Source organism: Mastigoproctus giganteus, chromosome 9 (genome assembly GCF_048544385.1).
Source record: "Mastigoproctus giganteus isolate SK-2022 chromosome 9, ASM4854438v1, whole genome shotgun sequence".
Taxonomy (NCBI): Eukaryota; Metazoa; Arthropoda; class Arachnida; order Uropygi; family Thelyphonidae; genus Mastigoproctus; species Mastigoproctus giganteus.
This window is the reverse complement of record NC_143583.1, coordinates 93,185,235-93,200,402: the sequence shown is the minus strand read 5'-3', so window position 1 is coordinate 93,200,402 and position 15,168 is coordinate 93,185,235. Positions and strand designations below refer to the sequence as shown.

At 37.8% G+C, this 15,168-nt stretch overlaps 1 protein-coding gene across 1 annotated transcript in view; it reads right to left on the bottom strand.

The window, feature by feature from the left end:
• LOC150080550 (carboxypeptidase D-like) overlaps positions 1-6,994 on the bottom strand; it is a 297,430-nt gene extending 290,436 nt beyond the window's left edge. Inside the window, 1 exon segment of the mRNA XM_090380730.1 lies at positions 5,995-6,994. Coding sequence (XP_090236856.1) covers positions 5,995-6,994 — 1,000 coding nt within the window.
• Positions 6,995-15,168: the final 8,174 nt, after the last annotated feature.

Below are 15,168 nucleotides of genomic sequence, written 5' to 3'. Positions count from 1 at the left end.
CTTCAAGCTCTCATATAGGCCCATAACAACGCTGAGTTGTCGCCTGATTTCCTTACACTCCTTGCATCGTGCACACACAAAGACCTCCCCCATGGCAGTATCATGTCCTAATCATCATCAATATCATTTATAAATACAGAAAACAACAATGGACCCAATACTGAACCCTGAGGGACTCCACTAATAACATTAGTCCAAGATGAGCAGTGTTCATTGATTACCACTCTCTGTCTTCTCCCACTCAACCATCCCTTTATCCATAGCAGCAATTTGCCTCCAATGCCACACTGCTCCAATTTGTGCAGCAGTATCAAAAGCCTTTCTAAGATCCAAATATATGATACCAAAGTTATTCCCTGAATCCAGTTCCTTTGTGACCACATCAGAGCATCCAATCAAATTGGTCAGGCAAGATTTTCCCTTAACAAAACCATGCTGTGTCCAAGCTATAACTGAAGTCTTTTCTAGATGAACCTGCAGTGCTTCTTTAACCAGTGCCTCAATTAATTTTCCTGGAACAGAAGTTAAACTAACAGGTCTATAATTATTTGTGTTGCCCTTTGATCCTCCTTTGTGAATTGGGGTCACATTTGCACATCTCCAGTCCATAATTATGAAGCTCTCATAATTATGGCTTAGGGTTTGCTTACTTCCTTTGCTGCCTCATTTAATATAACTGGATAGATACCGTCCACCCTGAGTCCTTTTTTTATGTTTATCTTCAACAATTTCTCCCCCACTTTCCTCTTAGTTATTACAAAATCATCCATCTCACTGCAAGAGTTTAACTCACCTCTGGCATTCCCCTCCCTGAATAACTCCTCATGGGTGAATGTAGATGCAAAATACTCATTTAGTTTGTTAGCTACCTGAGCAGGATCATCTACAGTTGAACCATCAATATCCAGTGGACCAATCTGATTCATCCCTTTCTTTTACATAGGTAAAGAACTACGTAAAGAGTTCTTTACATAGGTAAAAAACTCTTTGTTGTTTTTCTTTGCATTCTTTGCCAAGGATTTCTCATGCCTAATCACCTTTGTGACTTGTTTACATACCAGCTTATATCTATCATAGGCTTCCATGTCACCCATTAATTTATATGTATCCCATTCATTTTTCTTCTCTGCCACATGTCTCATTAGTTCATCTGACATCCATTTAGGCATAAACCTTCAACAATACTTCTTAGTTGGTATGTAAAACCTAGTAGCTTCCAAGATAAATTCTCTGAATGCTTCTCATTTTGAATTTGCTGTTGGTAACATCATCAGTTGGTCCCACCGTATAGAATTTAAATACTGTCTCAGACCACCATAGTCACCTTTACGAAAGCAAAAACCCTTCCCTTTATCCCTGATGGTAGTTACCTCTTTGAGTAAATCCCACTTCGGCACACTGTGATCACTTAGTGGTTCTTTATCTGCAAATTCTTAATGCATGAAGAATCACTACTGATAATCAGATCAAGGGTATTACTCCATCTAGCTGCCTCCCAAACATGCTGATGTAGAAAACAATCATCCAATAAATCCACAAAAGCCTTGCTAGTGTGTGAGTGACCAACCCACAAGTTCCAGTCAATATCTGGGAAATTAAAATCCCCCATTATAAGACTCTCTGATTTACTGGCCCACTCTATTTCCCTATACAGTTCCTTATTATACTCATCAGAGTCATTAGGCCTATAACCCACTCCTACTCTCAATTTGGATCTCCCAATGCTTATGGCACACCAAACTGACTCGATACTACACTGTCCAGCGATGTTGACTGGCTTCACTTCCTTGGATTTTGTGTGTTTCTTAACTAATAGTATAACCCCTCCTTCCTTCCTATCTTGTCTATCCTTCCTGTACACACTGTCCTGCCCAAATTCCAGTTCTGCATTCCTTATATCTGTGTGACACCACGTCTCTGATATCCCAACAATATCTGCCTTTGATGTTCTGAGCAATACCTCAAATTCATCAAATTTATTTACAAACTCCTAGCATTGGTGTACATGCAAGTATACATGCACCTATTCCTATTCTTAGCTACCCTAACACAACCCATGTGTTTACTTGTACCGCAATGGCTCCCAACAGTCTCTGAAATACCCTGCATCTTGTTTTTCCAGGCTGCTGCTCATTCCAATAGAAGCTGTGCAAGAATCACTTTCACCTCTGCCAGTGGCTACTGTTAATCTATTAGTCTTTCCCTCCCCCAATCTAGCAGTTTTCCGACCCACCTAACACTGCCTCGATAGGATGATGATATCCATCTCAGGACCCAAGCCCGTACTTACCAGATGTGAGCTCCTGGGTATCTATTAGACAAACAAGTAAAAAATTACATTTAAGGTTATCAGATATATATATATATATATATATATATATATATATGGTTTGATGTCAACAAGTCCAAAATACTTTTCTATACACCTTATCATGAATCCAGACTTCAGGGTCATAAGGATCAAAGCAAGTAGCTAGCTTGATGGAGTTGCTGATTAATTCAAACTACTGCACAGTTAAACCATGGTACTAAGTACTATAGGTTCTAATACCTCTTGTGTCCGGGGTTTTCATAAAAAAAAAACTGTGCAACTTTCACAGTTAAGTTGCTTACAATTATAATATTCAGAAGCGCAGTAGCACAGCACGTGCATTTAGTTGACACTGGTCACTTCAAATGCACATGTACATCAGAAATCACGGATGTAAATATTTTGTCAGTTTTGGGATTTTTCTAGAAGAGGGGCGGCGTTTCTGCATGTGGTGTGGGCGCCACACCTCGACCCCTGCTTACGTTGGTTCACACCTGGGTGGTCACCCACCATGTACTTGTGCATGGAGGTTATACCCAGGATTACTAACAGTCCCACCATTGTGAAGGTGCAAGCAGAGGATTTGGCTGTCACAGACCGTCCGGTCTTCGCCGAAATTGGGTCCACTTGACTTGAGTGTCACCCGAATATCAGTGTTTTAGACTCCCAGGTAGCAAGTACAGCTTGTCTGGCATATCTGAGAGAATGTCTGACAACCTCAAAATGAAGAAAAATATAGAGGAACAAAATACAGTCATGTATATCACACTATGTTATCACGTTTCATCTAAAAAAAAATAGTGCAGTAGAATCTCATAAAGCTAACAACACTGGCACTTAACATTTGCTAGATTTTTGACCTTATACAGTATTTAGAGCACATCTGATAATAGAATACATTACTGCCAAGCAGCTATGCAAAGTACTAAGGGAGAAGCAAAGCAAAGCAAGTTGCCATTAACAATAATAATAATAGCACATCACCTATAGGTAAAGTTACCCATGCAGTGAACAAAACTATGACAAATATTTTTCAGTAAAGAAGGCCAAATTCCACAGGGTGAACCATACATCAGTTTATCAAGAAATAATTTAAATCTTGAGGTCAGTTTCATGCCCATATTACTTTTTTAATAGGCCTGATGCAGCATAATCAGTTCAGAAGTACATGCATTTAGTTGACACTGGTCACCTCAAATGCATGTACACATGAGAAGTCATGTCAACTGAAATCCATGTGCATTCATTTTTTTATTATATTTATGTGATGTTATTTATGACATTTAAATGAACTGTTCAACTTGATTTTGCTAATTTACTCCTTGGTAAATTGAATCTCTTCAGGGTGTGGCCCGCTCTATTTCAAAATGGCAATCCAGGATTCGGAGCCCAATGGATAAAGAAGATTTACACATATATGTTTGCTTTCTGCTTCACTACATTCAATTTTCATCGTGAGACTCACCCATGATGGAAATTGAATTTTCTGCTCCCAATGAATATTACAGCAGAGGATCTGACCTCAAGTCCTGGCTTACGTTCAATTTGGAGTCAAATACCATTCATCTGCCAAGTTGCTCATATATTTTTTAAATTGTGCAGCTTCATAAAAAGATGAATTTTCTATATATTTAAAAATCTGTGACATTCACTAAGAGAGCTCCATTGAAGCTTTATAGAAGCTTTTCTTAGCTTCTTATCTTATCCTGACTTTTCATCATCAGCTGATAGATGGTCTCTATTAACACGTTAATGTCAAACTGGGAATAATGTATTTTCTCTAAGTGAATAGCCAAGTGACATATGGAAGTAAAACTTCCATTTAACCACCATAACTATCAATAAATTTACCTTTAACTTCCAGAACTGGGCTGTGTTTGCCCTATATATTAAAATACTACAGGGTTGAAAGGGATATTCCAATTCAGTAATTGAAAACATATAAAATTTATATTCTTCACCGCTAATCTTTCTGTTGTAATTGAGGACGGAGGCAGAGTATTCAGCCTTAAGGCTTAAGCTTATATTCAACTCAGAGACAAATACTGTTCTATACAAATGCAGGAATATTCCAATGTGGCAGTTGAAATAAAATAAAAATTCATATGTTACCTGCATGTAATTTCAATCATGGAGAGACTTCTTTCTGCTCCCACTGACAATCGAGGACCAGATACTTGGAGCTAAGGCTTGGGCTTATGTTCAATTTAGAAAGACAAATACTATTATCCACAGTTCTGCCTAAATTGCTAATATCTTTTTAAAGTTGAATACCATCACCTGAATAGCTTTTTTATTTAAAAAAAGCTGACACATCACCAGGACAGCATTTTTAAAGCTGCTTACTGGTTTCTCATCATCTGGTAAATGACTTCAATTACTGAACATATCTCAAACTGTGAATAAGGTATTTTGTCTAAATGAATAGCCAAGCAATGTATGAAAGTTAAAACTTCCATTTTAAAAATGGAACAATTATATTTATCTTTAACCCCTGGCTGGATGCATTTGCCCTACACAGCACAGTACTATAGGATTGCAGGGGTATTTCAACTCATTAATTGACATAAAATCAAACTTAATAAAAGCAATTCATATGCAAGTAATGCATAAATTTTTTTGATTTTATTTCAAATACTGTGGTGAAATACCACTGCAATCCTACAGTACTATACTGCAGAGGGAAAGTGTGGCCCAGTTCTAAGGGTTAAAGGTAAACATAACAGTTATATTTTTAAAATAGAAGTTTTACTTCCATATGCTACTTGGTTATTCACTTAAGAAAATACATCATTCACAGTTTGGTACACATTCACTAACAAAAATCACCCACTAGCAGATGAAAAGCCAATAAGCTTTGAAACAGCTGCTCTCGCAGCTGTCTCAGGTTTTTAAAATTAATAGTCATCCATTCATAACTTCCATGAATTTGTCTAGTTCTTCCTTGAATTTATTCAAAACATCCATGTACACAACATATAGAAACCTGTTCCAAAAATCAAGCACCTTCTGGCTGAAGGCAAACTTCCACACATCTGTCTGGCAACTATCCTTCCTCAATTTAAATTTATTGCCCCCTCATGTATATTCTTAGCAAGAGGAAGAATGCCATTCACACTCAGCTTAAAAATCCATTTGGGGTTTTAAACACCTCAATCAGATCACCCCTGCTGGTGCCTAATCTCCAGACACTGCAATTTGCAGAACTGAAGCCTTCCTCCAGATGATCTTGCATTACTTCTTTAGCCAGTGGCTCCACTATTTTCCATCAAAAAATTATAGAGCAGATAAAAAATAAGCAAATGCCATACACATTGATAACATTTTAAACTGTTTGTTCCTATTAAGCTATAAAATACTGATGTTGTCATTAGAGTTAAGGCACCAGGAAAAACGTTATACTTTTGAAACCTCAAAAATATAAATGATGATATGACGCATGAATAATAAATATACTAGATGATTAGTCTGAGTGTATGTTTCGTCCGTTGTTGTTTTTTTTTTTTTTTTTTTTTCAGCATCAACTTCATTTCACAGAGGGATGCCCATTGCTTATCCCAACATGTATGATGATAATCGCCGGATGGCTCCTTGACACTTGCATCTGTTGGAAGTATGTGGACTCGAAAACATGAATTTTCGAAATATATTAATCTGAAATTAAATATAATGCTATATCTTACCTTGAACGTCATACCATTCTGCTCCATTCGTGATGCCATCCGTAAAATAATCATCGAGACAAATATGACCATTACTCATGAAAGGGTGAGTATTTGCATACTGGTGAGCTAAATATTCAAAGATGGCATTATCTGGTGAAGCACTTTTATAACCTGAAACTTTGTGGTATTTAGAATCATCAAAAGGATAACTAGCTACTAAAGATCCTCCATGTAAGGCAGCAGATAAAACGAAGGAATTAGACACAATCCATGTCATTGCAGCCATGGTCTCTGGTTGACGTCCTGTAATAAGTGCGCTCTCGTTGAGATGTTCAAACTGATCAGGAAAGTTACGATTCAAATCCACACCATTAGCATTTTCTCTCCCTGAAGAAACAGATGCGCCAAGGCAGTCATTTTCTTTTGCTACTTCAAATCCATCTGGATTCAAAGATGGTAATAAATGAATTTCGGTTGTATTAATAAGCTTAGTAATGCGATCTTCGATGCCGTAATTTTTCAGCATATATTCTGCCAAGAACAACAACAATTGTCTTCCAAGGGCTTCATTTCCGTGAATATTTGCCACATATTTGAAAAGAGGTTTCCCAAGTTTTCTGTTGTTCAGATCCGTTCCAATTTTTATGACCCAAATGTCTCGCTTGTTCACGCTTTTTCCTATGCTATACACGGATGCTAAGTTTTTAAACTCACTTTGTAGAGTGAACAGGTAAGTTTTCATTTCCTCGTAATTATAATAACCAAAAGTTGTATTCACATTGGACAAGTGATTACTGTTTGTTGTCTCTGCATACAAGCTAGTTAGTGCTAATAAAAATATTCCACTAATAATAACTAAATGTGAACTAAAACAATCCCAAATCGCCATTACTGATAGAAAGTGAAAGTAACCATATGATGAGTGACGATGAGTTGGAATACTCCCTGAGAAAGTACTGTTGAAATAAGCAAGCAGAATTATAGATGGCGCTATTGATGGAGTATTATATGTACGCATGCTTCGTTTACTACTCTGTGTATGTGTGAGAATGCATTTTTAAATTTTTGTCGTGATGTCTCAATGTAATAGAGTTTGATGTATACTTACGTCATTTGTGAAATTTCTGTCAAAAGGGAAAAGCATTTGTACAATACGCATTAAATTTTCAGGTAAAAGTAATTCGTTTCTTTCATCTTGTACCAGCTTTCAAATTGTGCAATGTAAATAACTAGTCTGTTGCTGGTTAAAATAATTGAATTAAGTGAGAAGGATCTATACAAATAAAAATTTAAAGAACAAGGCAAAAAACAAATCGAAAGTTTCACGTGTCTGAAAAAGCTATGCAGGCTGCCTACATTATTAGTATTCAATATTAGTACTTCTTGTGGCGAGGCTTGCGCCATATCCGGTAAGTGCATTGTAATGTGATGTTATGTTTGACGTGCGCCTGACAATTTAGCAGGTAGGAAGCGGCAACAACTGGTCAAACGTCCAACCATCCCTGCCGCGCGGAGGCGTGCCAGGATCTACTGTTGTCTTGAAAGCTTGTGCCAAGACAAAAGCCATGAGACAGACAAGAGTTTTTTTTTTTTTTTTTTTTTTGGTAATCTTGCACTTTAGTATCGTGAGTCACGGTCAGCCCGCAAGTCACCGCCAGCTCCAACCTAGCGTGAATCGTATTCTGACTGGCAGTTCCGACTTGACTGAGCATGCGCGACACTGACTATAAACGTATACTGTACCGGCAATGTGCAACGTACGTGCAGTAATTTTTTTTTTTTTTTTATGAAAACCCCAAACACGAAAGGTATCAAAGCCTATAGTACTTAGTACCGTGCAAGGGTTGAAGGAGAAGTATGGGGGGGGGGGGTGCCGGAAACTTTGCTCTAGAGACTAAACATAGGTTTCACCACTTCAAGCTTCCAATAAGCAAAGTGGTGGTATTTCACCGGTTGATGAAAGTCATCTACCACCTGTTCTGAAGAATAAAAAACAATTTCCTGATACATAAGAATTTGATAATAAAAATAAAAGTAGATAGTTATAAAAACGATAATGGAAATAGGTAATTATTATTTTCAGGTAATATATTTTGTATTGCCTGAAAAGAATAATATGGGTATATTTTGTGATTATTTGTATATATTTGTGAATTATTACATTTGTGAGAAGATTAAATAAAATACATATTTATTAATTATATAGATCCAATGATTTTAACTTTCTATCTATATATGTATTTATATACACGTGTATCTTCACCAATTGATTCAGGAGTATTGTGTTATCGAAACTTATCCAAATTTTTCTTACCCTGCCTGTAATAGTAGCGTGAAAGGCCCTCGAGTAAACTCAACTTGGTTTAAAAATCACCTTAGATTAACAACTGGATAAGAACGACTAACCAATATATGAATTGTATCCATTGAAACTCACGGTGCACGAAACGTAAATCAGGATAAAATTATTGATTTCGCGTCGGCAAAAGGGAGGAAAATTCAATTAAAATAATGCATCTTCATGGCACATGTTCAGTTTATTGTCACTTGAAATGGTTTTTAACAAATGTACTACCATATTTTTTGGAATGTTTAATATATATATATATATACATGTGAATATATAAATAGAAATTTAAAATCATTGGATCTATAGCATTAAGTACTACAGTACTGTATATGTATGTTTAATTTAATTCACCTTTTCACAAGTGTAATAATTCACAAATAATCACAAAATATACTTATATTATTATTTTCAGGCAATAAAAATATATGAAAATAATAATTACCTATTTCCATTATCGTTTTTATAACTATCTATTTTTATTTTTATAATCAAATTCTGATGTAGTCAGGAAATTGTTTATTCTTTGTGAAAACGAAAAAAAATATATAGGTTTGTCCATTATTGTTTTTATAACTATTTTTTTTTTTTTTTTTTTATTATCAAATTCTTGTAGTCAGGAAATTGTTTTTATTCTTTCTGAAAACGAAAAAATAATTACTGCGAGTACGTTGCTAGCATACACCCCGGCAAATAAAGTGAGTGCCGCGCATGCTCAGTCAAGTCGGAACTGCCTTGTCAGAATATGTAGACTGGTTGATACGGAGGATGTCGCACGTGCTCCGTGACAATCCCCAGCTCAGACTGGCAGATACAGCGGCAACCGGAAGATAGAGTTAATGTCGTGCATGCTCAGCAAGTCGGAAATGCCCGTCAGAGTAGCGGTGCCTTTAGCATTAGTAGAGGCATATGATGCAAGAAAGCAAGCTTATTCAGCATCAGCCAAAAAAAAAAAAAAAAAGCACAACCACTACTCCCATTTTACCCCTCCGTTCGTTCGAAATACCTGTCCAGCTGAGCCTTAAATTTGTTTAGGCTATCAACTTCAACAACAAGTGATGGAAGTCTATTCCACAAACCAACTACCCGCTGGCTAAAGGCAAATTTCCGCACATCTATCCGACTTCCGTCCTTCCTCAATTTGAATTTATGCCCTCTCAGGTGATTATTCTGAGCAAGAGGAAGAATCCCATCGGCATTGAGCATGCTCAAGCCATTCAAAGCCTTATACACCTCTATCAGATCACCTCGCCGATGCCTAGTCTCCAGACTCTGTAATTTACAAAACTTAAGCCTTTCTTCGTAAGAGCAACCCTTTGTTCCATTCACTAATCTTGTTGCCCTTCTCTGTACTCGTTCCAGCAGCTCTACATCCTTCTTGAAATGAGGCCTCCAGACCTGTATACAGTACTCAAGGTGTGGCCTGACCAATACCTTATACAAAGGAATAATCACATCCCTATCCCTGCTAGAAAAATTCCTGTATATCATTGACAAGACACCATGAGCTACTCTTGCAGCTCGTCTGCACTGCTCAGAGAACTTCATATCTGCCTGCACGATTACCTCCAGGTCCTTTTCATTCTCTACCACTGTCAGCGTAGTACCACAGAGTTGATACGGTGATCTGGGGTTACTGTTTCCCATATGTAGTACTTTACATTTGTCAATGTTAAGCTTCATTTGCCACCTCTCAGCCCATCTGCTCAACCTTTCCAGATCCTGTTGCAGCAGCATAGCATCAGTAGTGTCCTTAACAACCCTGCCAACCTTTGTATCGTCTGCAAACTTGGACATTAAGCTTGATATACCATCATCTATATCATTTATAAATACAGAAAACAACAGTGGACCCAACACTGAACCCTGAAGAACTCCACTAATAACATTAGTCCACGTTGAGCAGTGTCCATTGATTACCACTCTCTGTCTTCTGCCACTCAACCATCCCTTTATCCATAGCAGCAATTTGCCTCCAATGCCACACTACTCCAATTTGTGCAGCAGTCTTCCATGTGCAACAGTATCAAAAGCCTTTCTAAGATCCAAATATATAATATCAAAGTTATTCCCTGCATCCAGTTCTTTTGTGACTACATCATAGTATCCAATCAAATTGGTCAGACAAGACCTGCCCTTAACAAAACCATGCTGTGTCTGAGCTATAACTGAATTCTTGTCCAGATGATCCTGCAGTGCTTCTTTAACCAGTGCCTCCATTAATTTTCCTGGAACCGAAGTTAAACTAACAGGTCTATAATTACTTGTGTCAGCCTTTGATCCTCCTTTGTGAATTTGGGTTACATTTGCACATCTCCAGTCTATGGGTACCTCCCCTGAGTCCAAAAAAGCTCTCATAATTATGGCTAGGGGTTTGCTTACTTCCTTTGCTGCCTCCTTTAATATAACTGGATAGATCCCATCCACCCCGGGTGCCTTTTTTATGTTTATCCTCAACAATTTCTCCTCCACTTTCCTCTCAGTTATTAAAAAATCATCTAGCTCACTGCCAATGTTTACTTCACCTACGACATTCCCCTTCCTGAATAACTCCTCGTGTGAATGTAGATGCAAAATACTCGTTTAGATTGTTAGCCACCTGAGCAGGATCCTCAACTGTTGAACCATCAACATCCAGTGGACCAATCTGATTCATCTCTTTCCTTCTTGAGTTTAAATAGGTAAAGAACTCTTTTCTGTTTTTCTTTGCATCCTTTGCCAAGGATTTCTCATAATCTGCCTTTGCCTGCCTAATCTCCTTTGTGACTTGGTTACAGACCAACTTATATCTATCATAGGCTTCCATGTCACCCATTAATTTGTATGTATCCCATGCATTTTTCTTCTCTGCCATATGTCTCATTAGTTCATCTGACAACCATTTAGGCCTGAACCTTGAACAATATTTCTTGGTTGGTATGTAAAGCCTGGTAGCTTCCAAGATTAGTTCCTTGAATGCTTCCCATTTTGAATTTGCTGTTGGTAACATCATCAGTTGGTCCCACTGTATAGAATTTAAATACTGTCTCAGCCCATCATAGTCGCCTTTACGAAAGCAAAAACCCTTCCCTTTACTTCCGATGGTAGTTACCTCCTTGAGTAAATCCCACTTCAGCACACTGTGATCACTGCCACCTAGTGGTTCCTTTATCTGCAGATTCTTAATGCATGAAGAATCACTACTGATAATCAGATCAAGAGTATTACTCCCTCTAGTTGCCTCCCGAACATGCTGGTGTAGAAAACAATCATCCAATAAATCCAAAAAAGCCTTGCTAGTGTGTGAGTGACCAATCCACAAATTCGTCAATATCTGGGAAATTAAAATCCCCCATTATAAGACTCTCTTATTTACTGGCCCATTCTATTTCCCTGTACAGTATCTTATTATACTCATCAGAGTCATTAGGCCTATAGCACACTCCTACTCTCAATTTTGATTTACCCATGCTTATGTCACACCAAACTGACTCGACACTGCCCTGTCCATCGATGTCGACTGGCTTCACTTCCTTGGATTTTATGTGTTTTTTAACTAATAGCATAACCCCTCCTCCCTTCCTATCCTGTCTATAGACGTTGTACTCCCCAAATTGCAGTTCTGCATTCCTTATATCTGTTTGACACAATGTCTCTGATATCTCAACAATATCTGCCTTTGATGTTTTGAGCAAAACCTCAAATTCATCAAATTTATTTACTAAACTCCTAGCATTGGTGTACACGCAAGTATACATGCACCTGCTTCTATTCTTAGCTACCCTAACACAACCCATGTGTTTACTTGTACTGCAATGACTTCCAGCAGTCTCTGAAATATCCTGCATATTGTTTTTCAGGCTTCTGCTCATTCCAATAGAAGCAGTGCAAGAATCTCTTTCACCTCTGCCAGTGGCTACTGTTAATCTATTAGTCTTTCCCTCCCCCAATCTAGCAGTTTTCCGACCCACCTAACACTGCCTCGATAGCATCAGCAAATATTCTTGCACCCTTTCTATTTAAGTGTATTCCATCCCTGTAGAAGCAATCTCTCCTGTTAACAAGTACAGTCCAGGCTGAAAAAAATTCTACCCCTTGAGCCTTGCACAATCTTTCCAGGGCCGAATTGATCGACAAGGCTCTCATCATATACTCCCTCCTATCGTGTCTGGGCAGAATTGCAGACACTTTCAAATTCAACCCTACTTCACGGCTTTTTTTCAACGGTGACCTGTACATGTTAAGTAATTCCGCTGGGATTAACTTGCGGGCTGACAGTGACTCACGACACTAAAGTGCAGGATTATCTCTCTTTTTTTACCGTATTTTGGTTCGGTGGGGTGCGTCCACACCCCAACTGGGTTCAGCAAGTTAATTCTATAATTTTTACTCTATCTAGAGAGCCAGAACTGTTTTCTTTAATTTTCCCACTTCACTTTTCAGAAATTTCTATTCAATTTCACCGCAAACAACAAAAATGTGACATCAAGTATAGTTTGGGGATGGGTAAGGGAGTGAAGAGGAGGGTGTCAGAATAATGGACCCACCTTGGAGATAGAAATATGTAAGTAAAAGAGTAAAGGGGTTTGTAATCGCCAGTTGGCCCCTTGACACTTGCACCTGTTGGATGTATGTGGACTTGAAAGCATGAATTTTATAAATATTTTCTATCTGAAATTAAATATAATGCTATATCTTACCTTGGACTAATAAGCATTATTAGTATTAATTAATAGTTGCAAATAATGCTAGAGAAAGAAAGCAAAGCACTTTGTTGTATCATTAAGGGGGGGGGGGGCTCACATCTGGTGAGTATGGGCTTGGCAAACCCAGGGTCCTGAGCTGGATATCATCATTCTTCTCTTTCTTGGTGATTCCTTTGTACTTCTCTCTCTCTCTCTCTCTCTCTCTCTCTCAGGAGGTAACTCGGAATTTTTTTTTTTTTTGGCTGGTGCAGCATAAGCTTGGCTTCCTTGTACCATGTGGCTAATAATAATAATTATCTGTGCCACTTCTATTTAACACCAACCACACTGATGTAAATGCATAAAAATTCTATTGAAAGAAAAGAAAATTACAAATTGATAATTGCATAAAGTTTTATTTGAAGCAATTTATATTATGTGCATTTGTAATTTTTTTTTTTTTTTTTTTTTTTTTTTAACAGTGAAGTGTGGTTTGTATGCAGAAGTGTCCTGGATGAAATTTATTCTTTGACTGATTCATAATACCTTTGTATTAGCAAAATCATGTGATACTTTTGTTTCTTACAGTGAAATTTGTCCATTTCTTTGAGCAAAATTTGGGGATAAAATAAAAGCAATAATTTAAATTTTGGATTACTGGAGTTCTACATGTACCCTTAAATAATAAGCCTTTTTAAAAAGTTTGTGTTTGGGGGAGGTCTTAAATCAGTTACACTTCCCAATATTCCTAAATTTGTAACTTCAAAAAAAAATTTATTTTATGGTTATTAATGTTTTTACAGTTCTTACAAAGGGTGCATATTCATTTTAATATGCATCATCAGTAGTGTAGCTACCCTTTTTCGGGCCCGGAGGCAAAGAACACATTCGAGCCCCTACTTAATTAATGAAAATTGCAAAAAGAGGAGACAGCCAAAGATGCCAGGCCCCCAAAGGGCCTGGAGGCAATTGCCTTGCCTGCCTACATGGTAGCTACGCCACTGTGCATCATACTATGTTTTAATAAATTACAGTATATGTATAAAACTTATTGCTGCATACAAAATTTTGAGAAATCGTTTCTAACATACACTTTAAGCTGTCTGTAGATCTAGTATTCTAGGTATATAGGGCTCCGAATCTTCAAAGTATTTCTTCCTGGACACTTGAGTTAGGTGATTGAAATTCTTTATTTATTTACTAAACTGACAGGTCTGCCATTACTTCTGTCACCCTTTGATCCCCCTTTGTGAATTGGGGATACATTCACATATCTCCATATATATATATATATCTTTATTTATTTACTATAATATATTTAATATATATATATATATATATTCACTATATACAGGGTGTTTCAGTTAAACGTTTCAGAACTTCTAAGAGGGGTAGGGTACATCTTGACAACTCGAAATCATATAGCAATGTGGGGTCGGAAATGCTTTCCTGAAGCAGTGTTGTACACAGAAGCACCATAAAGAAAAGAGACCGTAAGTGAGAAATCGTTTTAATAATACATGAAAAGAAGCAAAAGGTACATGGATTAAAGTAAGTGTTCGAAGTTTCTTCCACGGGCTACAATGCACGCCTCACATCTCCGACGCATGGACATCGGAACATTCTGGAATACTCCAGGCGAATTTCGAATTTCTTCGGCAGCTACTGCGATTCTTGCAACCAGCTCCTCAGCATTGTCAACAGGGGTGTCATAAACTAGCGATTTAACCCCAGAAATAAAAATCAAGACATGATAGGTCGGGTGACCGAGCAGGCCAACGCACGGGACCACCACGTCCGATCCACTGTTGACCAAATGTGACATCCAGGTAGTTACGAACATCTCTGCTATAATGGGCAGGGGCTCCATCGTGTTGGAACCACATTGTCTGTTGCATCGATGCAGAAATCTGTTCATCTCTCAAAAGTTGTGGCAATACTTGCTGCAGAAAGATCAAGTAGATAGGTCCGGTTAGACGACACGGTAACAGGTAAGGTCCAATGAGGTGATCTCCCATAATACCGGCCCATACATTGACCGAATCTGTGCTGGTTGCGATTCTTGCAACCAGCTCCTCAGCATTGTCAACAGGGGTGTCATAAACTAGCGATTTAACCCCAGAAATAAAAATCAAGACATGATAGGTCGGGTGACCGAGCAGGCCAACGCACGGGACCACC